This window comes from Penicillium canariense, assembly GCF_028826845.1.
Source record: "Penicillium canariense strain IBT 26290 chromosome Unknown utg000001l_segment0_segment0, whole genome shotgun sequence".
Lineage (NCBI taxonomy): Eukaryota > Fungi > Ascomycota > Eurotiomycetes > Eurotiales > Aspergillaceae > Penicillium > Penicillium canariense.
In genome coordinates, this window is record NW_026622728.1 from 6,555,626 (window position 1) to 6,580,360 (window position 24,735).

Genomic DNA, 24,735 nt, shown 5'->3' on the forward strand with positions numbered 1-24,735 from the left:
AAAAATCAGAGTTCCTCCGCCAATATATAATGGGGAGGCGGGAGGAACAGTTACATTAAAAAGCAACAAAAGCTAGACGTCAAGGAATGTAGAGCATTCTATTAGAATATTTTGTTGCCCGTACGTGATATATGCCTGGGATTTTCTCCTCAATTATAGGCGAAAATAAATAGACCGTCAACAAAGGGAGTGTGTGAAGAGAGACCAAGGCTTGGCATCCGCGGGGCCCACCAATCCGGAGCTTTCTCACGCGCCTACGCGAACCCGAAGATCGTCATGGCAAACCTCCTGACAGCATCGTCACAACAGGACCTTGGGCCCACTATCGTTTGTAATATTTCTGCGGCCCAAGGAATCATTGGTAACTGTCAATAGACATGCTGGGATTTCTCAAGTGGGCTCTGGGGAAGACCAGAGTGTATGGGTTAAACCATGCGGTGCTCAACATGAAGTTGCCGCCTGAGAGTATGTGGATGAACATGGGATATTGGAAAGTAAGTCGCGTCCCTTCAAAGTACTTTGACGTCCCACTAACATCCTCAGAATACTGGTGATTTCCCGGAAGCTTGCCAAGCTCTGCTTGACCAGGTTCTAGAGACCGGTCTCGCCACGGAAAGGAGCCCGTCAGTGAGAATATTGGACGTGGGATGCGGATGCGGTGACCAGTCGGCATACATTGCATCACTGACGTATGGAGCATTGGATAAAACCCCCAACATTGCTTTGACGGCCTCTGGATCTGGATTCAACTCTTCTGATGGGGGCTCCGATCCAGCCTTGCGACATATTATTGGAAAAGAGTCGCTGAAGCCTCTTGTCAATACCTACATAGGGATCACCCTGGAGCCTTCACAAGCACAAATTGCCCGACAGCGAATTCGCCTGCAGCAGAAGCGGAATAATGGGCAGGGGAGCTGTAGCTCCGCAGATGTTTTCTGCGCCGACGGCGCTAAGCCCTCGAGTTGGACTGGAGAACTGCAAAATTCAATTTCCAATATTGTTGGAACCACACATGACCCGGACACATCTACCTGGCTTCTTGCTCTTGATACGATGTATCACTTCCGGCCCTCACGTCTTCCCATTCTTCATTATGCACGGAATACCCTTCACGCCTCCTTCATGGCCTATGATCTTCTTCTAGCTGATAATACATCATGGTGGCAACGTCTCAGGATGCGGCTAGTGTGTTGGATAACTGGCTCACCATTCGGAAACTTCCTTACTCGGGAGGAGTATGTGCGTCTTCTAGTGGCGGCGGGGTACGAGGCGTCCCAAATCGAAATCAAGGACGTTTCCCGGCATGTTTTTGCCGGCATATCGGAATTCTTGGGCCAAAGACTTCAAGATGGGCAACCGTATGGACTTAACGTGGGCAAATTTCGGGGAGCTAAATTGTTATTCGGCTGGTGGGCGAGAAGCGGAGTTGTGAGAGGCGTGGTGGTGGTTGCAAGGAGATCATGATACCGTCGAGACTTAACCCCGAACATGGTGTATTCTATAAAAAATAACACCATATAAGTCAAGTGAGACGAAATTATGTACTTGTGAATAGATACGGCCCATCAAGCTTCCTTGACCCAGCAGTGTCTAGCTTGGACTCGGCTAAAGGATGAAGAGAATTTCTCTAGTTGGCAGGAGACGGGCTCTGCGGGTTGCGGAACACATTTTTAGGATCAATATCGTCCTTTATCTGCTGCAGCCGAGGCAGGTTAGATCCCCAGTATGCTTCGGGGCCATCCGGCATCAGAGGATCAACATAGCCCGGGTAAGCGGCATATGGGGCTTTATCGTTGGTAACGAGCTTGTTGACTTGCTCCAAGAAGTTGATCTGAGTCTGTGTCACAGACCCCAACAAGTTGATGCTGTATGACTGCAGCCAGATAAGGACATCACGGTGGACGTACGCCGTTGCGTCAGCTGGAATGTCGTTGGTGTAGCCACCCTGGAAATCGAACAGGAGGAACCAAGTTAAAGTACCCTTGTCTGCACTGTCAATGTAGTTAAACAACTCGTCAATTGTTTCGGAGCTCATCAGGTTGCTGGGCGTCCAAGCTGTGGACTTCGAGTAAAAGTTAGAAGCAACTCCTCCTACAAGCTCCAACGCAGCCTCCTCGGCCCAGTGGCCAACAAGACCGAGCCAGTCCTGAAAGACGATTGCACTTCCCGTAGCTCCCCCCCACTGATTGCCCAGGTCCAGCGCGTTGTATTCTTCCTCCGTGCCGAAGAAAGTGCCCGTGATGATCATGCTGCCCTCAAGCAGAGTAAGCGTGGATGCCAGCTTGCGCGTCAGTTTAGGGTTGGCCACGTAAGCCTGCCACTTTTTGAAGAGACTAGCCCGCTCCTCAGTGCTGTCGACCTCGAGAGTATACTCGTACTTGACCGCAGTGCCAGACTCAGGCTCGGTGCGAACCTTAAACTCCGTGACAATACCAAATCCAGACGCGGCCCCCTTGATGGCGAAGAAAATGTCTTGATTCTGCGTATCAGAGGCAGTCACGGTACTCGAATTGGCGAGCACAACCTCTGCTTCCACAATGTGGTCCAGAGCTGCACCAAACTGTCGCGAGGTAGGGCCGAGACCGCCAATTGTAAAATGACCACCGGTGCCAACCTGAGGGCAAGTTCCGTGAGACATCGCCCGCCCTCCAGCATCGTGAAGACGTTGGGTCACATCTCCCAGCAAGGTGCCGGAGCCAATTGTTGCCACCCAGTTTGTGCTATCCATGGAAAATTGCTGGAGGTGCTTCAGGTCGACGACAACAGCACCATCGGTTCCACCGAGGCCTATGGCCATTCCACATGTTAGTTTCATTTTTCAACAACCTTTCACTTGCTCATCTTTTGGGCAGAATACACACCGTAGTTGCCAAAGCTATGCCCACCACTCTTCGCTTGAACGTGATATCCGTTGTCCGCTGCACATTGGACAATGGCGGCGACTTGTTGCGACGAAGTAGGGGAGGTAACAGCCACCGGAGTGACAGGGATATTGAGATTATAGCGATTCACATCCGCAACCTGATAGAAAGGATCGCCTGCGAACGCGACACTACCGGAATCAGTCAAGGCATCCCGAAGACACGTCTTCAAGTTACCATTGCTACCCGCAATAGCAACTGAGGCTGCGCTCACAGTGAGCAGAAAAATTTTGACAGCGGCCATAATGGGTACCCGAGGCGACGTTTCCAAATTCTTCCAGAGAACCAGGCTTCACATCAAGGGACCAAGGCAATAGCTGTATATAAAGACGCTAGTGGAGTCACATGCATCGCCTAGCCAAACATGCAGGCGCTTGTTTACCACACCAAGCGATCCAATGATGATCCAAGCCGGAGACCTAGAAAACGCCGCACAAAAGCAGCAGTAGACGCTGCCACTAAAAAGCATCGAGACACGAGAGCAACTCCATCATGGAGCATTAGGGTTCGACTAGGCCGATTCGAAAGGTGTTCATGCTAGTGTGCACATTTAACCGACTGGGAAGGGGCTGAACAACAGCGCTCGGTTCTGTCTCATTGGGGGGAAAACGATGTTGATAATCTCGGACTCGGATAAGTGGCGTCGAATCAGCCTTGCGCGTGGAGGTTTTAATCCAGGGGTGGATCTCGCGCTCGGTCGTGATAAACATGACAGCTTCCCACAAGGGTCAACTCTCGAGAAATTAGATCGACACATCGGACTTCAAATTTGAATTGCCGAGGCGGTGGGTTGCTGTGTCAAAACGTGTGCAGGTGCAGCATGACAGGTTGGATGGGAACGCGATCACGTTTGGTCATCCTTGGGTAACTATGCTCTAAGGGTGTTCGCCCCTGAAACCTGTGGAATAATGGGGATGAACGAGGGTTCACAGTCTTGCCCCTTAGAACCCATGCTGCTTCCTCACCCAACCATCAGCATTGACCAACTCACAACCCTGAATGTCAGCCAGCCACACCTACGCTATTTTGTAGACTCCACTCACTACTGCTCGAGAACAATGATAATGCAAGTTATCTGCGTCCTGTCACATCCCAGATCTCTCGGCTGAGCGACCGGGCCTTACCTGCACCGCTTTCTTCTATGTTCGCATCGATATGTCCCTATATAAAACGGTAGAGACGGACGTTAAGGCTACTAGTCGGTCCAATGGACTGGCAGGGTTGCAATAATTATATTGCCAACGCAAAGGTTCCGCCGCGTTGATCCTAAGCGGTCTATTTTTGGAGCTGGGAGTCACCGTTTCCCTTAAGGACTTGGCTCCTCAATAGATAGAATAAAGTGTGATGGTTGGAAATAATATCCAAATGTAGATATAGCGGCTTCACCCCACCATCTGTATGTGCACTATCCATCTCACTATCTCCGCGATCGCGCCAACATAAAATCAACAAATACGCGAGTCTTTCCACAGGCGTATATCGATTTCGGCAAGGCCAAGTTTATGATAAAATGAACCGACATCTGCTGAGCCAAAGCCTCAGCTACTCGTATACTGGCACGCCGAACATCTTGCGTTGTGCAGTGGGCGTCACAAGATTGCCACTTTGGGATATGAACCTCCCTAGCTGACAACTCAGTCTGAAGTAGTCATGCTTCACGTCATGTACATTTCACTGCGGGACTTCCAATCAGATTTAGCTTTCGCTCACAGCACTTTATGTGAATTCCTCGAGACGAACGGAGACCATGTAATATGAACGTTGAGGTATCCTGCGGCAAGATCATAATTGCACTCTCAAACCTGCTTCATCCTAGGATTGCATTGTTCCGCTTTCATGTGGCAACAACTGCCCTAGGTATTATGATGATCCACCTTCAGGATTCGTCCATCTACTTGACCACATGCGACGAGAGATGACTGCTCGCTCGCTTTTTAGCACATCCAGGATGCTTGACATCCATTTACTAAAACAAGCTGGCCGGCTCACTTCATTTTCAAATTCGTTGAAACGACTGACCTTGCGGTGGAGTGGGTTCGATTCCATCTCTGGGCGAGATGAATTGGACCATAGAACTTGAACCACGGATACTTTCTGGTGTCCGAAAGTGATTGATCTCTGGAAGCTGTAATAGACCCAAAAAGGATTCTCTCGGCAAGGTCTCCATTACAGATTCATGCCTCAATGTGCCCCATTTTGGCAGCGAATACATTCCATAACTACACGCAGAGCTTATTATTTAAGGTCAAGTGTCTATTCAATCAAACTGCACAGTAGATAATCATCACTCATAGTCCTCTGCCACTCCCACCTACAGATGCCACCTAAGATAGCATACAGCGGCAAAATAAAATAGAAATCGCTCATATCATATTAACAAAAATAAAAATGACAGTGGGTTGGGAGTAGGAACTCCACCAGGAAAGCCCACCGTTAGAAGCATCAGGAAACAGAGTAGCAGTGCATGGATCAGATTGCGGGGAATAAGTGATCTTTTTGGTTTTTGGGGTTTTTTTTTCTTTTTAATATTTTGACCGCTTACGCAGTGGTGCCGACGCCGTGCTTTGACTCGGAAAGACTTGAGTCGGGCTGGCGCGAGGCCAGGAAACTCTTGAACATTTCAGAGATCGCCTTCTCAGACGCCTCGTTGCGCTCCTCGGTGCCGTTCTTCTCCATGATCAGGCCCCGAAGCCAGTGGTTCTCAAGCTCTAACTGAGAAACACGGGCCTCGAGGGCGTCGTTCTTGTCGGTGGTCTCCTTGAGGCTGCGCTCCAGAGCCTGCTCACGCATCTTCTTCTTCACACGGAACCGAGCGCTGGCCGCGGTGTTACGGCGACGCTTGTCCTCCTCAGCAGCAACATGGGCAGCCTCCTCGGCGCTAGCCTGGGTCGACTTCTGGGTGTGCTTACGCTTCGGGCCAGCGGCAGGTGCGGGAGGGGTCACGGCATTTTGAGCAGGCGTGGAGGCCACGCTCTGAGGGGCGGTCAAGGGCAAATTTTGAGCGGGAGCCGGATTAACCGCTATATGCGCGTGGGACACAGAGGGGACCCTCGAGTAAGACGCGTTCTGCACGGGCACCGACGCGTTCACGGGGTTCAGCTCGTGCTGATACTCGGGCATGTTACCCAAACCATCTGTGCGAATCAAAGTTAGCATTCAGTATTTAAGAACAGTATCTACATTGTCGCGCCCTCGATAAGCCCGACATGGTTTGGTTAATTGCACTTTCGGGGCCAAGTGCCTTCCCGATCACGTGAAATGGCGTAATAGCGGAGAGGATTCACGACTGCGAAACCAATTGCTCGGGGCAGATCGGACATAAAAGACGTCTCTGCCCACGCCACACAATATGGATGTCCTGCAGCCCTAGCGAGTGCCTGCCCTCAATAGCGTTTACACCAGGGTACAAGAGGTGTGGTGCTGTGTGCGGGGAGTGATTGGCCACATCGAGCGTCCAAAAGACGACATCCAGCCAAGACATGAGGTTTGCAGCCAGAGCCAATATCAAGTGGGCGAGTAATGCAGTGATTCCGGTGGTCACAAGCCATCATGCATAGTTCCATGACAATGTATCCATGGGCAAGGCAGATCGGCATGGAGTGACCAAGGGAAACTCATGCCGCAGGGGAATTTGTCCAACCATGGAGCGCGACCAATAGAATCCAATATCACTCCTCAACTTATTAACTTACCATTCAAAAAGTCCAAAAATTTCATGTCTGCATTTTGTGTAGACTGTTCTGCGATGGCCTCAACGGGCGATGTCTTCTCCACCGAATCGAATGTAGGCAGGCTGAGGTCGTTGAACTTGTCGAAATCGAAGAATTCGGTGTTGGTGAAGAGCGCCAGTTCTTCATCGAGGTTGAAGGCGTTTTGTTGCTGGCGCTGCTGCACAGCCTCATCGTAGGGCGACGGGATGGCGTTCAGGTCATCCAGGTATTCGGAGAAGTTGGGGGCGCGGCGCCCGTTGAAGTTGGCCATTTTGACGTCCTATCAATTGACGTTGACTGTAAAAGCGTTCGAGTCAAAGGAGATCGGATTTGCGATCTATTTTTCGTCGTTGGACAATGAAGGTCCTGCGCATGGACGGTCTCTGTAGGTAACTCCGGACGCGCCGGTTGCGGCTCTGGGCCGATACAGGTGGGACAGTTCAACCCAGGTGAAGAGGGTTGAGTCAGTCGTGATGGGTGCAGGCGGATTCCCAGGGCGTCGCGATGGAATCGAGGATGGCGAGGATGGCGACGGCGACGGAGAGAGATGGAGAAGGAAAGAGGGCAGAGAGGGTCGAGTCAATGTGGGTGTTCGGGGCCACCAAGTGGGTTTTTTCTTAGAGTTTGAATTGGAGGAGTGGTGGGGGGGTGTGCCGACGAGGGGTGATGATTAATCAACGTTCTCGCCGCTAGCGACGTTCATGACCGAAGCCCGGCAGCCACCTCGTATACTTCACTCTTCGCTCATACAGTAGCAATCTAACATTGTTTCTCTTCTTACTGGTTAGTATCCCTAAGCTTATTGCTCACCTCCCAAGCTGTGTTCGACCACGCAGCAGAAACGGTCGCACAACCAGTCTGACTCAAAATCACCGGGGAGGGCGGCCGATGACCGGAGGCGGCCCACACGGGTAACCCACTCTCGGAACGTCCTCCCCAATTGGGGTCAATGGGTTGAGCAGGGCCCGATCACACAGATCCGCACAGATCGAGGGAAATATCAACCCTTGAACAGCCATTCTCTCTCCCTCCTTCCCCTCGACACCTCATAGCATCGTAGTTCAGCGCCTTCGCAGAAAAGGGCAGGGAATTATAGCGACAAGCGCGGCTGCTGGCTTGCAATTCGCCGGGCAGCCACCTGCACATCTCATTGGCGGACGTAGTTGCCCGGATTGGTCAGCTCAGCCGTGGTCGGACCTGAAGTCACCGTGTGGTCATCGAACCTTCCCTGATTCTCCCGATTCTGCCCCGATGAATTATTAATCAGATACCCGGAGAAGCGATCCATGAAAGGCGCAAGTGTCTGGAAAGCAGGAAAACGCGTCGCAAAGCACTGTCTTGGGCAAACCCTGTCGACAGCATTTCGGGAAACGGGAGCTTGCGTCACGACATCCTATAGTTGGAGCACGGACGGCCTTCGCATTGGCGGGACAAATCAGCAACGGCCAGGTAGTAGCTCAGGGTCCAGGGTAGGGAGGGGCCTCCTTGGGACAGCTGGCCATGTCTCTGGGGTCGAGATATCCGTCGCAAATCCCATAGACCCCATGGCATGAATCCTAGTCAATAGCTTTGCGTTAAGATGGCCCCTAAACTCGAGTGATTCGACTCATCAGGTCCAAAGTGTATGTTGGGTTTCCGGGAGGCATTGTCACTCTCCCGATTATACTAAACCGACCAGATTGTCTGGTACAGAACTTCCCAAGTTCAACAGAAACCTTGTGGTTATCAAACCCTCTCAAGAGCCTGATGTGCATTTGGATTACGCCTTTAAAGCTCCAGGATCACTCAGCTAACTACTTCATAGTCCCGTGACATAATTTACCCATTGCTTATCACCACGTGACGCTTATTGTTGATGCTCTGGTTTCGTCGCGTGGAATCCAGTCAGGGAAATAAAAAAACAAGACAAGAACTTCGGCGCTTTCAGTCCTGAACCATGCAATTCTCCTGAAGTGTTCTTTCAACAAAAGCCCATTACCTGGTCAATGCGATCAGCCATGGCGCGTTCCAAGTCAATCCGCGCCCCAACGACCGCCAGTCTCCCAAACAACCTTCGCATCCCCTCGACAACCCCCTCCCTCACGAAAACCCTTGGTAAACTCTCCCGACAAGCTCTACTAGATCTGGCTTTGCTATGGCTTGACGACCGCAATATCACATCATTTCCGCCATATCTCCAACCAGAGGCTGAGAATGGCATCGACGACGAAGAGACCCTCCCATACCCCGCGGCCGAGACGGTCGAGGAAGTCCGTCAAGCCTATGAGGACCTACAGGATCGGAAAGGCGGCAAGCGAGAAGTTCTAGAGCGTATACTGGAGGGTGATTGGCGGCATGGTATCACACTGCGCCAGCTCGCAATGGCAGACTTGCGCTATATGGACGATCATCCCGCAAGTCTGCGATGGACAGCATTGGAGCTCAGTCTCATTGAGTCCAGGCAGAAACAGTCTGCTAATAGTCCTGTGGCCGATTGGTCGAGCAGTATCCCACGTACACAGGCTGCGACCTTCGTGAAGGCCCTCCAGCAAGAGATCTCCCCGCTTGTGAAAGGACATTACCACATCTCGCGCTCATCGACTCTCCCACTGACATTCCTCCGCATTTTCATCATCGATACGCCCTACCAATCTCCTCGACAGACGCCGGAGATCTTCGCTGACTCGTCGCGTCTGATCTACGTCGCGTTCCCCGACAGCTGTCCCTTCATATACACCTCCATCTCCGCTTCAACGGGCTCTAAAGCGGCCCCATCAATAAGTTCTATTGCCACGGACCCCCGAAGTCTACAGCGCCTGGTGCGCGAGGCACTTCCTAAGGCGCTTTCTCGCCCGCAAGAACGGTATACCTTGAAAGCCACTGCACTGGCAGCGAAGAGCTTGCCCACTCTGTTAGCGCTGCGCGGTCCGGGGCGGACAACTGCGGCAAACGGTGCGTTTAGCATCTTCGCCGATGCCGCTATTGAGGGAAGTCCGTTGGATCCGCGCCCAGCTAGCACAGTCTCGGCGGAGGAACATATGCGCGGGGGTCAAAAACCCCGGTCACCGGAAGATAAAGAGAACGCGAAGCGCGAGGGGGAAACGAGTACGGCATCCAAGCGGCAATCTAGCATCGGCGACTCGGAACTCTCACCCACATCCAAAAAGCGTCGGCTCGCAATTCACTCTCGATTTGGAACAGCTGGGGGCTCGCAGAACCCTGCGCCCTTGGACCGTCTTGATATTCGACTACTTGATGCGCCTGCCCCAACTCGTGATGATGATAGCCCGGCAGGTACTGGGTATCCAGTCTCGCTCACTTTTACCGGATCGGACGTCATCGGCGGAATCCGCAAGCTCGCGGAGCTAGGTGTGATTGATCCCGAACGAATGCCGTCCTGGATGACGGGCGAGGAAGCTATCAGTCTGGCAGTTGTTCGCGATGGCAAGCGGGTTAAGAGACCAGCGTAACAATTGGAGTTTGGTTTATATTTCACGTGGCGTATTGGGGGTTTGCGGGATGCCAGGCTGGCCGGGGCCTTTGCTATGATGATACCCATATTCAGCAAATTTGCCTGGTGAACAGGAATCAATTGCGAGCTTTGATGCCATGTTTCGCATTTTACACTTTACCCTTTCACAGCGCGGCTTCCTCTTCCTAGCCACATAAGTCTAACATTGATGACGGCAGCACTGTCGTGCCGGGATTGCGAGAGCTCCCAGCAGCGGGAGATAAATAACCGCGACTCTTCGTTGAGATTCAGTAGTGTATATAAAGGACATATCAGTATCAGGCAAGACGGAACACTAAATTGGCCTGGATGTTAATTTAAGGGCCTTGCATGCAAAGGTGTGTTGAGTATGTGGAGGATATTACGTCCCTTGTTGTCGCACAAGCGTGGATTGGCCCCGTTTACCAGCCAAATCATGATCAAACTTGTTTTGCTTCTTCAAGGGTGCCGCCATAAGATTTGAATAACCTGATCGCCTCACCAAGAGCAGTCATGGCTGGATCGTTGCGGGGGTTTAGGGGCCAATTTTTCGATAGCGAACTGGTACTCTATATTACTTCATACATAGTGGGGTGTTGCGTGTTGAAACTAAACGACTACTTAAGTGGATCTTCTTATCCCCTACTTTGGGGGCCGAATTTAACAACTTCATCTTTGCTAAACTCCTATTCTACCCTGGCGCCGTTTAAGCGTTTGCCTTGGCTTTATAAATGCAGATTAGTGCTCTTTTTCATGCACTAGATATGCCGATCCTTTTGTTGAATGTATGAACGCTGAGACACGTGGACCCTACGGGATCGTTAACTGTGAAAAACAAGCTCCAGCCTCAGGTCCTCACCCTATATGTGGGTCCCAACGACTTGGGAAAATGTCTCACCATATTATTGGGCACGTTAGTGCAGCCTCGTTATTTTATCGCTCGAAATCTCTGGCCAAGCTAAAACTAGCATCGCCAAGCACCACAATCACAAACCGGACTTAAATCTGAAGCTTAGATAGGGGCAGGGCAAAATGTATTTCCCTTCCCCTCAACATGATGCTAATCACAAAGACTCATCTTTTGTGAAAAGATTTTCAAGAACAGGATACCTAGTACTAGTAATATCTATGTAAAGTTTAGAATAGCTGGACATCTAATTGTACTAATATATACTCTGTCTGGTGTTCATCAGAAGAGATATATTAAAGACACAACAAGAAATACAGAAAAAAAAAGTTCCACCATAGTCAAGGGTTTTTTCCTTCACGAGTATCTCCAATCCATTCTATTGGGTCCTTTTTGCTCGATCCTAGCCTCAGAAATTCTCTAGTTTGAAGTAACACTTTTATCCTCAGCTGCTAGTTGCCTCTTGCGCGCCCAGCCCAAATAAAACAGCCGGGCAAAGTACAGCACTAGAACCATATCTATGCACTTTGACGCTGTGCTACCGTACGACCGGCAAGTGTCGTTACCGCATTCCATAAACAGACGGCATATCAGATATTCGAATAGATATGGTGATGAAATGAGAGTGATCAAATACTTAGATGTATAAGATAAGTAGGCAATCTAGTCTATTAGGGTTATGTAGAGCTCTTACAGCCTGAGAAATGCTTCGTCAAAAAAGCCAAGCTTGACCAAAAAGCGCTCCAGAGTCGGCAAATCACGACGGTTAACGTTTAGTGCCTGTTGAGCCGATGCTACGGAGTGATCGGAGGGTTTTTTCGAGTCCATTCTGAGCCCCAGAGACTTAGTAGGCTGGAAAGGTCTTGGAGAATCAGGGTGTTTTTCGGAATGCGGAAAGGAACTCAAAAGGAGGCTGGTTAAAAAGTTGGGTTGCCTCCAATGGATTGGGGTTCTAGGCCGAACGTGGTAAACCTAGCCCGATATAGTAATTCGCAGGTCCGATCTCATCGACATGGTGAGAGGGGGCTGGTATCTTCAAGTTGAGCACCTGGATATCACCAGATGAGAAGCCACTTGAAGAAATCCTGAAATCAAAAAATGTGCATTTTCCCGTTGTCTATTTGTAAAATCAAAAACAAAACGGAATAAACCGGAATAGATGGAAGTCACTAAGGGCACAAAACCAAAAAAGGGCTTAAACACTGGAGATATATCGTGTACCGCCAGCGATTAGCCCAACCCCTTCCCACTGGCAGGTGGGCGGCATGTTGCCTAGGAATTCATTAATGCATTATGATGAGATTAATTTACGCCCTGTTCTACTGCATTCGGGTTGTGATTACTACTGTTAATAAATGCTGACGAGCACCGGCTACGGGGACTCGGAGGAGATGGAGAGAGATGATTATGGATGGAATCTATCTGCACGCCTGTAGGCTTTTCCATCCCCCCACTCCTCCCTTCCCATAGGCGCAGTTTACCTCTACACCCGCCAGTCATACCGTAGTACAGAAGGCTTTTCTTATGCAGAAGAGGGCTAATTTTAGTAAGGGAATGATGATTTTTTATTTTCTTGGCTTTTGCAGTCCTGTTCAGATCCACCCGCAATCCGAGCGAGAGAGGGAGACAAAGGCACGTAGGCGGACTGTATTGATAAGAGTGAAGGCAGATACTGTATAAGAGAAAGGCCCACAACATGCTGGTATAACTCCTCAAGACGCCAAATAATTATATTAAAGAACAGTTGGCTGGCGGAGAGTCTGGAGATCACCCACCCTGGAATCAAGTAGCGCTCGCTGTTTGTCAATGCGCTCAAGGATCTGTGCCGTATCTTGATGTGATGTCGCTGTCGCTGCTGTATCTCGCAACAACTGTGCTGTTTCAACATAGGTTTGGACATGTCGCTTGAATCCATCATCTCCATTGTTCTCGTGGGTGGAACGCAGCAGAGTTGGGGAACCACGGTTGCAAAGCTCAATGCCGCGTTGACAGGACCAAAAGCACATGCCCGCACAGATATTGCGCAAAACAGAGGGTGCGAGATCGATTAACGAGTGTCGCTCATGATCTTGATTATGAGTCTCGTGCCGCTTTATCCACCGACATATATCGACCATGTCGTTCAATGCGCGTAAACTGGCATATTCGACTCGCCTTGCGGTTATCTCTGCCTCCAAGCTTCTGTTATCTTGTATCCCGTAATCTGAGACACAGCTCTCAATCTCTAATAGACAGTTCAGCTCTAGAGCCCATAAGACTGCGCGATAAAGCTGGGTGTTTTTCTTCGTTCTACTGGAATTTGGCTCTTTGAGGTCAATGGGCGCTAGTCTACCTGCACTATCTTTGTACCTCCGTAGATATTGCGGACAGATTTTGTTCCTCCAGTGATTGAGTTGCTCATATGAATCGTGGACGTCATTTGGTTCGACGCCTTGACGTTTTGCGAGCGGGCTACACAGACTCTGTGTAATTTGGCGGGCAATAACAGCCAGGGCAAGAATAGCATCGAAATAGTCCTTGGTATCAAGTTGCGAGAGACTCTCTTTGCTGCCGACGTCGTTATTTGAGATACGCGATATTTGCTTGCGGTCAAGGCAATGAAATGCGTCTAGTCCATAGATATGCCAATAGAGAAGCACGCGACGCTCGCTAGCTCTTGCCAGGATTGCTGACGTAGTTGAAGCAGTGGTATCATGATCAAGAATTCGATAGTGCATGGTCATCAAAACGAGCGACTCGTGCGTAAGAAAAAGCCTCCCTAGGTTCAAAAGGAGCGGTAGACTGCCAGCGTCTTCGTATTCGAAATTCACCATAAGCGCCAGAGCTTCAAGATCATCAAGTCTGATGAATTCATCATCAGATGCGTTGCTTCGAGCAATGAGAAATGTCTCTCGGAATTTGCACGCAAGACGTTGCTGAAGATCCCATTTGTTTGGTGCTTCAGTGAAGGGCATACCGCGGCAGGCAACAGCATACAGAAGTGATTCACTGCACCGACTCGCGTGATGATCCCGCCAAAACGCATCCGCGAGGAGAATTGGAAGATATGGGGCCGCAAAATCGAAGTAGGAATGCAGTGCTGCAGTGCAAATAGCCGACTCTGTAGAGTCATCCATCCAAGAAAATGAATCAAGCATCCCATTTGGAAAGGTAGAGTCCCGCCCAAACTGTTCTCGGTCGTCGGTCTCGGCGTTATCGGAAGTGGAAGTGGGATCTTGCAGGTCTTGGCTTGGTCGGCGGTTGTCCCATTCTGTTGGTTCGCAGTTACCCATGAAGATTTGGTCAAGAAAAAGCATATTGTCAAAGCTTAGTTCGAATGGCCCATCTGCAAACAGGCCGTTTGGGAAATTTGATAGTGCCATATTGCCATCTTTTGGGGAAAGAGAGACGGAATTTAATTCCGAAGCAACCTGCGAGGTCGGATTCCCTCGGTTACCCGGTGATGTATTAGACAGAGCCGTCTCTGATTCTCCGACACCCACTTTCACATTACCTCCGCGAGCGGTGAATTGGCGGCGCCGCCGAACACGAACATCATCCGAGTCATCAAGACAGCATGGTATTTCCCGAAGGGCGCACTGCGAACATGTAGCCATGCCTTGTCTGGCGCGCAATAATCGGTCACATTTGATCTTTCGTCGATGGCAGAAATCGCATGATACTCGTTCCAATCCTCGTTTTAGCACCATTGGAGATTATCTTGAAGAAACTTCCGTCAAGTGGGCGAGTTCAACGGGGTGAGAGGAAGGCGGAGAAAGCGCGGGACTTGGATGGGAGTGCCGCGGCGAAAGGTCTAACCGCATTGGTATGTACGGACTACTTCCGGTGGAGATAATGGAATCTGAAGCCAGAGACAGGTTAAGGTAGTGTCGAGACTCCCTTGAGTATGGAGTCCCAAAAGAGGTCAAGTCATTTAGGTAAGTTCATGCTAATGTATACTCCCGGTCGAGCGGGCTTATGTTCTCCACAGGCTAGTTAAACGGGGTGTGTCCGTATCACTCGCGGAGATTATGCGGAGGTTTCGCGGTCGCTTTTCAGAAACTTTCCAGGCAGAAGCAAAAAGGGGGTTTCTAGTTGATATCACCAGTACACAATTGATTAGCTCTTTAGGCGGGAAATCCGTCCTTGTAATCATATATAATTCTTCTTCGGTGGTCTCCTCGGTCGTCAGATGGAGATCAGATCAATCAACGAAACCGCTGACCATGGATCAAAACGTTGATATGTATGGGTACTTGCCCAGCGAACGGGCATCGCTCTTCGGTATTATATTCTTTAGTACCTCAATGATCATATGCATCCTGCAGTTGGCATTTGGGCCGTATAAGCACTACTGGATGATTACGCTTGTGCTTGTCGCTCTGGGAGAGGCAATCGGCTGGGGAGGGCGCCTTTGGGCTCATTTTGCCGTGAGTTGTCATTCTAATTGAAAAAGAAATTGCTGATCAGCCTAAGCCGACGAGCTGGATGGCTTTCATGATCCAAATCTGCAGTCTCATCGTCAGCCCTGTCTTCCTGTCTGCCGCGGATTATGTTCTCTTCTGCAAGCTGTGAGTGAATTGACCGAAGACTCAGAAACAAGGCGTTAACAAAAGCAGAATCGATAAGATTAGCCCCCGCGTCTTCCCTATTCCATCCACAATTTTCTGGGTTGGATTTATCATTTGCGACATCATCTCCTTGGCCATCCAGACTGTCGGAGGAGTCCTGGTATCAAGCGCAGAGGACTACGAACAACTTAGCCACGGGGGTGACGTTATGCGCTCAGGAATTATCTTCCAGTTCAGCAACACGGTCATTTTTGTCGTACTCCTCGTAGGAGTAATCCTCCGACAACAAAAAAGGAGAACACTGGCCTCGCAGGCGAGATGGCCAGTAATGACAGCTTTGTGTGTATCAACGCTCATGGTACTGATCCGCAATGGATATCGCATTGTCGAGCTGTCGGATGGATGGAAGGGTCATCTGATGCACACGGAGCGATATCTCATCGGCTTGGACATGGTACCGATGGCTGTTGGGATTGGGGCTTTTGTTATTTTTTCTCCTTCATTCTTTTTGCACGAGGAGAAAAAGCTCGAGATCAACTCGATGGAATTGTCGGTATAGCTGTGCCTAGCTATGAGAACAGAATAATCTCTAAATATCTGTTATGCCTCAGTATAACAACAGTGTGTTAGGTAGCTCGGTACGAAGACACTCAACATGAGAGAATAAGCACTCAGGGTGCGTTCAGGATGCTCAGGGAGCTGCTCAGGGCGTGCTCCAGGAGCCAATCGCAACCCGAAGCGGTAGCCTTACCGTCAATATTATTACTATGCCATTCTTCTCGCCTTACTTCGCGGAGCTTGCTAATTCTGGTCATTCTGACTATGGCCTGTAGCCCTTCACTACGCAAACCTGGGCCGTAAGCCCCCGTTCAATCCCATATTAGATATGCGAAACGATGCTATAGTGCTCAAGGTTGGGCCTGGCGGATTAGGTCTCGGCGATGGGTGATTCTATTATGGCGTAGTCTATGCTACGTAATAGTAACGTATATATGTGTGCACTCCAACTTATCCTTCGAACTCTTCATCTTGTTATATTTTTCAGACTCGTTTCCTGCAAAGCTTTCAAGTTTAACCTGGGCTTGAACTCAATATGGCTGCCACTGATGAACAACTCTCACCTTCTACAAGGATTTTGTTCATGATAGGCGGGTTCCTCACTGGAATAGCCATCTGTATTCTATTGATTGCTATAGCTAGAATGGTCGCGCAGTGTATTACGCGGCGACGTGGCTCAGACGCAGATGCAAGGGCAAATGATGAAAGGAATTCGCCTGAAAATCCGCGCAATACACTTCCCACTTGCGCCAACATCCCAGCCATCAAAACCGAAACAACCATGCCTGGACACGCTAGTTCTGATATGGATCGAGATATTAAGTTCCAAATCGCACATTGTGAGGAGCTACAGGACCTTGAGGCTTCAATACCTCGGAACCACACCGGTTAATCTCATTCAATCGATTGCGGGCGATATGAATGCCACACAACCCTTCTAAATTGGATTTTTATGCACTCCACTAAAGAACTGGACTCTCCTCACATGAATTATTGATTTTTATCTTTCTCTCATTTTTAAAGTTAGCTTCCAGCTTTTTGAAATCTCACGATCTGCAGCATGGTTTTACCTATCCCTGTCACCTTAGTCCCACTCTGAAGGCTTTTCATTAACCCCTTGGGCGGACGTAAGCATCTTGTATGTCTACATGCATTGGTTAAGGTCTAGCGCTGATGTCAATAGACAGCTTTACCGACCAATTCACGGTTGTGACCGACAATATCCTTGAAGGCATCAATGACTACCAATTCGAAGTTTGGTTTCCCGCCCCTAAGCATTGGCGGGTAGTGTACGATGAGCCATTGGGAATACGTAGTAATCATGTTAAAGATGATTCGAACTGGGTATCACTCATACAACCTAAGCATACAATCGTGCAATCATCAAACGCCATGTCCTTGAAAACGCCTTCTTTCCGAATGCCATTCCTCAGCATAAATCGTGATGTATCAGCAGTATACAGACCTTCAAGTCTGTCGCGAGAGAGCGGACATACGACTCTAGTCCGATGGAGGCTCCTCATCTTCGTTCAACATCCCACCCAGAGTAGAACGATCGTCGGGCAGTTGAGAAAGAGGAGTACACGGAATAGTCTGCTCAAATAATGGCCAATGTCAGCAATTCCCAAGAAGAACACGCCGCGAAGAAAGAAAGAAAGAAAGGGAGCTTTAAATACAGGGATAAACCCGTACCGCGTTGAGGCGACAGACCAAACCGCTCTGCGACGTTGATGTAGCCGTCCGCACCGATGGTGCCGGTCTTTCGAATATTCTCAATATCGAGATCATCACTGTCAAACTTCCAGTTCGTGCGACTGTGATGAAATGGGATTAGTTGTTGAATTGACAGATGAGACTCTGGAAGAAGAGCCAAACCCACCAGTAGACGCAGCGGACGGGGCCTTGCGCGCGCGATGTGGCGGCCCACTGATCGAAACAGGCCTTGTGGATGTTGTTCCCGCAGGCGGCCTTACACCAGATAGTCTCGTCCTTGGCCTCGAATTCCATGAAGCAAATTGGGCAGTCGCCCTCAACAGGCTTGCGTTTGCCATCGTGGTCTTGGTCTGAGGTGGCAGTCGCCTTGATGCGACTAAGAGGGGATCCCTCGTACATCTCACGCAGCTCCTATCAAAGAAACCATGTCAGACTGATAAGTCCCAAGTGAGGATAGCATCCTTGGGCAATCAAATACTTACCGAGGACACGAAGCCGAGTTGATATTGGAGCTCGGGGCGAGGCTTGAGCGCTTTGAGTAGAACTTTACAGTACGCCATCAGTAAGAATATTCATAATAATAAAATTCGGGTGGTATCAGGAGTTAGGAGTTGTGGGGCTGTGAGAGACATACCGTAGCAGATGTGCTTGCATTGGTTGCCCTTCCTGCCGTCTGGGCAGTCGCAGGTGGGTTGTTTCCCGATAACGACCTTGTAGATGTTGCCAGTAGACCCGACCACGTCGAAGTGGAATTCAGGATCTTCTTCAGTTCCACCCACAACTTGACCCACAACAAACATCCTACAGCATATGTTTAGTTGACCAGGAAAATGGTTGGGCTCATGCTGATTACACATACCGGGTCAAGCTGACTCGCTTCAGTCGCTCAAGGTAGCTTTGAGGTGGGCGATTTCGCCATCTGCGGGGACGCTGCTCGTAAACATGACCTCCAGGCAGATTGGTGTCACCTTGAACCGCTGGCTTCTTTGGAGAAGGTCCGGTTGAATCGGCGGACAGTGCAAGCACATTGCGGGCCTTTCTCTTTGGAGCCCCCTTCCCAGGTCTAGCTGTAAGTCCCGTGGAGTCCAAGTCTTCGGCTTTTTGAGTGACCTTCTTGCGCACACGACGGGGTTTTGAGATACGGGGAACTATCGTGGATGAGCTATCCGGGTTCCCCGCATACTCACGTTGAACCGTATTCATAGTTGACTGTTCTTTGGGGCACAGGAGCTCAGTGCAGTTTCCAGAATTCAGTGTACAGGATGGAGAGTGGAGAGAGGCAGAGGGAGTGATCAAGGAAGACAGATGTCCTCACAAGTGAACGATATTCACTAGATAGTGTAGCTGGGGAAATGACGTCATCCGCTTCAGTGAGAGACAGCAGACGTGCGAAAGAGACTTCCCGCTTCCCAAGAGGAAAGGAGGAAGAATAAGAACTGCAAACTGAAACTTTCTTGACAGACAAAGCGATGAAGAAAGGGAAAAATGAAGGAGGCAAACAGCATGAGTACTCTCTTGATGTTTGCATTGTTTGATAAGGAAGCTCCAGGTCCCGGGGCTATCGTTATCGGCTCGCCCGCGACAACTGCCTAGCTCACTGCCGCCAAAATGACTCGTTAAGCAGACTACAATGCCCGTTGGGACAGCAGTGCAAAATCTCGTCTTACAACAAGCTATCCTGAAACAAACACAGAGCCCATGGCGCGCCCGCGAGCTGCGTCGGGCGCTGACGCCCCGAAGGAACCCCATGCGGTTTCCCTGAAAGGTATGCAACCCCCCGGAGTACTATGATGGAGTCCAGATGATGCTAATGATTATGCCTGTTCAACAGTGTTACGGTACACCAGCCTTTGCTCAAGAGCAACCACCAATTGATAACGGCTCTCTGACCTCTGCTAGTCTCTCGCGGCCTTCGCTGTCATATCAATCCCCCCTCCCCGCGGCAAATACGAAGATCTCTCCCAAAGCCTCCCTGAGCTATCCTTCCGCCAGTTCCGATGAGCAATTTATACTTACACCTAGTGTAAGTCGAAATCTAGCGACCTGTTTATCATCTACGTAGCTTCTGCTGACACAAACCAGCTCACCCTCCCTCCCGCCTTCGGATCGGTCTACGTCGGCGAAACCTTCGCCTGCACCCTGAGTGCAAACAATGAAATCTCCCCCGACGAAACCGGTCGCGTGGTAACCTCCGTGCGCATCGTCGCCGAAATGCAAACCCCGTCGTCGGTTGCAACGCTCGACCTTGACCCACCTAGTGACTTGGCCCAATCAGACGGCCTACAAATCGGCGAGTCTCTCCAGAAGATCGTGCGGTATGATCTGAAGGAGGAAGGGAATCATATTCTTGCTGTCAGTGTCAGCTACACCGAGACCCGGATTGGCGAAAATTCCCAAGCAGCTAGCGGCCGTGTCCGGACCTTCCGCAAGCTATATCAGTTCGTTGCGCAGCCATGCCTGAGTGTGCGGACAAAGGCATCGGAACTGCCTCCATTGGAGGTGGAAAATAAGTCACTCGGCCCGTATGGGAAAACACGACTGCTTCGGTTTGCCCTGGAAGCGCAGTTGGAGAATGTTGGGGACGGAGCAGTGGTTGTTAAGGTGAGCCAGCCAGCTTTCCTCTTTCATTCCCATTTTTCATGCAATTGCGGACCCGAACAGTCGAATGGAGGAGCGCGCTGCAACGCGCAGGTAATGAATGGAATTGGCCCAAGCTAACACCCTCCTCAAGAAAACTCGCCTAAACCCCAGACCACCCTTTAAATGTCAATCCCTCAATTGGGACGCCACGAGTCCAGACTCCTCCACCGGCCCGCCCACCCTAAACCCGCGCGACGTCCTGCAAGTCGCGTTCCTTGTGGAGCAAGAGGAAAGCCGAACGGAAGGCCTCGACGCCCTGCAGAAGGATCTGCGGCGCGACGGACGCGCCACCCTGGGCCAGTTGTCGATCGAATGGCGCGGCGCCATGGGCGACAAGGGCTTCCTCACGACGGGCAACCTGATGAGCCGGAAACGCGCTTGAAACATGGCCCGATGACCGGGCTCTTTCCCGCGGGGCCACGGCATGTAACCCGAGTCTCTGGTGCATACAGCCGCGTTGGGTGCAGGACACAAGTGTGCTGGGTGCAAGGGGTGGATCTCGGCGCGAGGTTGGGTGGGGTTGGTATGACGATGCCGCCGTACATAATTTGCGGGTGTGTTTTTGTCTTATTGGATATAAAGAATAGTAAATGGGTGCTTTCTTGCGACGGATTGAGAATGTGCTTGATGTGGCTTGCCCTGTCGGTAGTTACCCCATCCATTGATCCTAATTAAGCGATCGTGTTCATCAGTAAGTGCCGAGCCGCAATGCCGGCGGATGACCCTGGCCCTGGGCCTGGCGCCACCGTCATGGGGCTCGGAAGGCGGCTTTGCCATGCAGCTGCGTGCTTGCGTTTCGATGAAAATGTTACACAGCCGTTGCCGGTGTGGGAGTGGATAGTTCGGCCCAGGATGTGGCCAGCCTATGGACCGGGATGAGGGTTCTAGATGCGACAATTTTGCCGTCGAGTACCTCGACACCTTATGTGCGAAGTGGAGTGGTATGGTTAATGAAATTTTGAAGTACAACGGTACAGTAAGTGCCCAAGGACGAAGTCATCAATGGTATCCAAAACCAAGACTGGTTTAGTATTTCTCCGTCTATGTACATATCAGCTGTCCGCTGTGTGTTGTCTTGGGTAGGTGTGGCTACTCTGTAGGGCATGTATACAGTAGTTCGGCGAGTGATCGACCAGTGATGGTCCAGGCTGTGCGGAGGGGCAGAGTCTAGACCCGTCGCCCCCATCGCTGATAACCGGGATCCAATGCACTGGGCCGGATTTTCAGCTCTCGGTGTTCCAGACCGGGCTCGAAGATCCATCTAGATGTGGCCTCTGACTGCCCAACTGATCGGTGTTGATCAATAGAAACAGGCCATTCCGGTGTACATTCAAGGACGTGGCATTGTTCTATAGTTTAGGGTGTACAGTGGTGTCATAAGTTTTCGACCACCTTTGCTCTACCGCCTAGTCTTCCGCTCTCAGAGGACACTTGACAGGTCATGAAACCGCTATGAAAGTAAGATAGGATCCTCCTTCTTAAGAAAGGTCATTTGAGATATGGACCAAGCTCAATCTACAAACTTAGAAAGCCATAGATTGAGGGCGTGATGCATGAGTAAGGGGAGATGTTTTGACCGGCAGAATATTATGTCATTGTTGGGTGGTGGAAGACTCATGGAACATCACTGTATTCAGTATAGCCCGCGGGAATACAAGCAAATCATCCTGAAAAACGGGCAGCAAATCCCGCCCACCGCTTCTTTCGTGCCGGCCCGAGGAGGATTGAGTCGCAGAGAGGTGCAGGTTGGGATAACCTTGCCGTAGCCTGCTCTCGACTGCAGCCGGGCGAAAAGGGCTACCGGCGCAGAGGAGGCACGCTACACGCAAGGTCCAGCTGCAGGCGCGCAGATTGGTGTGACCGTGGCGGGCTGAGGGCGTCGTGGACGATCTGCCCAATCATAACATGCAGCGAGCATGTCCTGCATACGGCAGTTTGTGGTAATATGGCCAGGGTAAAAGGGGGCCGTGCCCAGGTAGGAGAACGGGTATAAGTGAGTTGTACTATGCCACAGGATTGGGGACTAGGGGATGGTGTTGAGGTGGCCGGGTCGCCTCGCAGTAGTACGTACATAGTTCAGACAATTGTAGGTCGTACTTTAAATGTACGCTGTTGAACGCCGCGTATGGAGTACCAACCGCCCTTTACACGGGAAAACAGCACCCACTGAGAAATTCGCACCCCTCAGTGCTCCACAATCAACCGCAATCGCGTTGGGCATAGATCGGCCTGCCCCGGAGGTATCTCCACTTTCATGGACTCCTGACTCAAGCTCTGACAGAATATATTTGGGTCATTGGAAAGGCTTCGGGCTGAATTGATTCACCTGTCAGTAAGACTGAAAGAAGCATCGGCATGGACATTGAATGGCAAATGATGAGTCGTGTAGGTGTCAGAAAGGCAGCCAATATGTAGTTGCGGCTTGGATTTGGCTCGGCAGTCGACAATTTTCCTTCCTCAGGACACAAAATCTGAACTTGGGGTTACATACAGGCTGACGATCGCTAGTCCGGAAGTCAGTTGCCTGATAGTCAAGAATAAATACCATGGTATGTACTATAGTCACTAGAGCTACTGTGACGACCTATGAGTACCCCGTACTATTAATACTCCAGTCTTTACCCCCCTTCCTGCGCCCAGCAACTGATCAGCGACTCTCTCGGAACGCCATGTCTCACGCGAGGCCATCAGGAAGCCCCTCTTCAGCAATTGCGCCCCTTAACAGTTGCGATAGCGTCCGAGGAGCATGCCGAACATGGCCGTTGGCAGGACTTGCAACGTCGGTGCTCGGCAGGCACTCATTTTTGCGCCCGGTAGCAGTGCGGGCGATGTGGGCTGCGGAATTGCCCAACAACCATGGAACTTAGTCAGTCCGCCTCTTGGGTTCCTCCCCCGGCAACAGCTCGGCGAAATGGTTGGATGAATTCTATCGAAGATGCAGTTGTGAGCCAAGCATCGGTGCGCGATGCGCTCCACCGAGCCGATACCCTCCCACCTCGAACCGTTCATTGTTTCAATGGTGCGCGGTGGGGAACGTCGCGGAGGTTTCTAGCGCTGGGTGGGCCGGAGATGGGGGAATCGAGCATCCTCTGGCGAGTGCCGCCCATGATTCCAGGTGAGACTCGAGACTATGACCCCGGAGGTCTGGATGTTCAGAAGACCAGGAAAGCGGCTGGTGGCGGTGCGTTTGGCTGCAGGTCGCTACCGTGTCAGACTCCTGTGCATCAATGGGGCGTTTGGGCGGCGCTGAGTGGCCAGCCCTTTCTTTTTTGATTGCTAGTCAATGCGCCTAGGGGTTCGGCGGACAGATTGTTCCTGAGTCTGCCATTTGACGATAGGCTGGATTGGACTTCCCTGGCTAATCAACTTACAATAAGAGTAATTATCATATGTACGGGGTAGTTTGTTCGAACGCCACCGAGGGGGCAGGGCCGAAGGATGGGGGTTCCTCTCGGTACTCAACTCCTGGTCGAGTCCCGTCCTGGTGTGAGTGGCTGTCAGGTGGAGACGCAGGTTCCTGTGCGCAGAGAACAGTCAACCACTTGGCCTGTGCAGAGCAGGCTAACGTAGGTACAGGCTGGATGTCCCTCTCGAGGCAGTGGGAGTGGTGTGCGCTGTGGTGGGAGGGACCGACAGTACTGGCAATACTTCCAATACTTCACTAGTAACCACATTACGAAGCCTACGCAACCATCCGCTCCCCTGTCCAACACAGAAAAAGAAAATGATCAAATTCAAGCTCCGACTAGAAAGAAAATGAAAATTTTCCATCGTCCCACACACAGACAATTTTCAATTTTGCATGGGGAAGGAAAAAGCATCTCGTCAACGTCGTCATTCTCTCCTTTTTCCTCCGTCACCAGCAGTTCGTCCGTACTTCAATACCACCCACCACCTTTCCTCCCCCGGTACAAAGACGGCATCAAACCCACCCCAAAATTGATCTTCACTCCTAAACCCCTCGCCCGCCCCTCCCTCCGTCCCGAATTCCCCCTGCTCTTTCTCTCTCTGAGACTCGGTCTTTATTGCGACGTCCCTTTCTCTCAATTCCTAGGCGCTTCCTTACCCCTCGACCTCCCACCATTTCGTGCTCGCCAAATTCGCGCACTCCCGCGGGCCCGTCGCTGTTCCCCGCGCGTCTCTGCTCCGTCTCCGTACACCCCCCTGATTGAATGCGGCCGGAGAACCTGCAATCCATGAGGTGACAAGGGCAGCAGGGTGGAAAGTGACCAGTCAGGGTAATTGGTCTATTGCGACAGTGCCCACA

General features: G+C 50.8%; 8 protein-coding genes across 8 annotated transcripts; 4 read left to right on the forward strand and 4 right to left on the reverse strand.

The window, feature by feature from the left end:
* Nucleotides 1-377: 377 nt before the first annotated feature.
* On the forward strand, nucleotides 378-1,464 carry N7482_002239 (uncharacterized protein; the record flags this gene model as incomplete). The annotated part of the gene is made up of 2 exons (XM_056684364.1): nucleotides 378-494; nucleotides 544-1,464. The coding sequence occupies 2 exons, from the start codon at nucleotides 378-380 to the stop codon at nucleotides 1,462-1,464; spliced, it is 1,038 nt and encodes a 345-aa protein (XP_056547970.1).
* A 163-nt stretch (nucleotides 1,465-1,627) lies between these two features.
* Nucleotides 1,628-3,165, reverse strand: N7482_002240 (FAD-dependent oxidoreductase; the record flags this gene model as incomplete). The annotated part of the gene is made up of 2 exons (XM_056684365.1): nucleotides 1,628-2,787; nucleotides 2,862-3,165. The coding sequence occupies 2 exons, from the start codon at nucleotides 3,163-3,165 to the stop codon at nucleotides 1,628-1,630; spliced, it is 1,464 nt and encodes a 487-aa protein (XP_056547971.1).
* A 2,294-nt stretch (nucleotides 3,166-5,459) lies between these two features.
* Nucleotides 5,460-6,902, reverse strand: N7482_002241 (putative bZIP transcription factor (MetR); the record flags this gene model as incomplete). Its single annotated transcript, XM_056684366.1, has 2 exons — nucleotides 5,460-6,055; nucleotides 6,614-6,902. The coding sequence occupies 2 exons, from the start codon at nucleotides 6,900-6,902 to the stop codon at nucleotides 5,460-5,462; spliced, it is 885 nt and encodes a 294-aa protein (XP_056547972.1).
* A 1,726-nt stretch (nucleotides 6,903-8,628) lies between these two features.
* Nucleotides 8,629-10,080, forward strand: N7482_002242 (CENP-N/CHL4 family protein; the record flags this gene model as incomplete). The annotated part of the gene is made up of 1 exon (XM_056684367.1): nucleotides 8,629-10,080. One exon carries the CDS (start codon nucleotides 8,629-8,631, stop codon nucleotides 10,078-10,080), a length of 1,452 nt encoding a protein of 483 aa, XP_056547973.1.
* Nucleotides 10,081-12,740: 2,660 nt separating this feature from the next.
* N7482_002243 (fungal specific transcription factor domain-containing protein) lies at nucleotides 12,741-14,369 on the reverse strand (the record flags this gene model as incomplete). The annotated part of the gene is made up of 1 exon (XM_056684368.1): nucleotides 12,741-14,369. One exon carries the CDS (start codon nucleotides 14,367-14,369, stop codon nucleotides 12,741-12,743), a length of 1,629 nt encoding a protein of 542 aa, XP_056547974.1.
* Nucleotides 14,370-15,212: 843 nt separating this feature from the next.
* On the forward strand, nucleotides 15,213-17,007 carry N7482_002244 (RTA1 domain-containing protein; the record flags this gene model as incomplete). Its single annotated transcript, XM_056684369.1, has 6 exons — nucleotides 15,213-15,416; nucleotides 15,463-15,557; nucleotides 15,606-16,110; nucleotides 16,188-16,233; nucleotides 16,391-16,502; nucleotides 16,758-17,007. The coding sequence occupies 6 exons, from the start codon at nucleotides 15,213-15,215 to the stop codon at nucleotides 17,005-17,007; spliced, it is 1,212 nt and encodes a 403-aa protein (XP_056547975.1).
* Nucleotides 17,008-17,199: 192 nt separating this feature from the next.
* N7482_002245 (RING finger protein) lies at nucleotides 17,200-19,031 on the reverse strand (the record flags this gene model as incomplete). Its single annotated transcript, XM_056684370.1, has 7 exons — nucleotides 17,200-17,259; nucleotides 17,313-17,455; nucleotides 17,808-17,929; nucleotides 17,995-18,239; nucleotides 18,311-18,372; nucleotides 18,463-18,629; nucleotides 18,688-19,031. The coding sequence occupies 7 exons, from the start codon at nucleotides 19,029-19,031 to the stop codon at nucleotides 17,200-17,202; spliced, it is 1,143 nt and encodes a 380-aa protein (XP_056547976.1).
* Nucleotides 19,032-19,526: 495 nt separating this feature from the next.
* N7482_002246 (trafficking protein particle complex subunit 13) lies at nucleotides 19,527-20,850 on the forward strand (the record flags this gene model as incomplete). The annotated part of the gene is made up of 5 exons (XM_056684371.1): nucleotides 19,527-19,593; nucleotides 19,660-19,666; nucleotides 19,728-19,851; nucleotides 19,911-20,429; nucleotides 20,560-20,850. The coding sequence occupies 5 exons, from the start codon at nucleotides 19,527-19,529 to the stop codon at nucleotides 20,848-20,850; spliced, it is 1,008 nt and encodes a 335-aa protein (XP_056547977.1).
* Nucleotides 20,851-24,735: the final 3,885 nt, after the last annotated feature.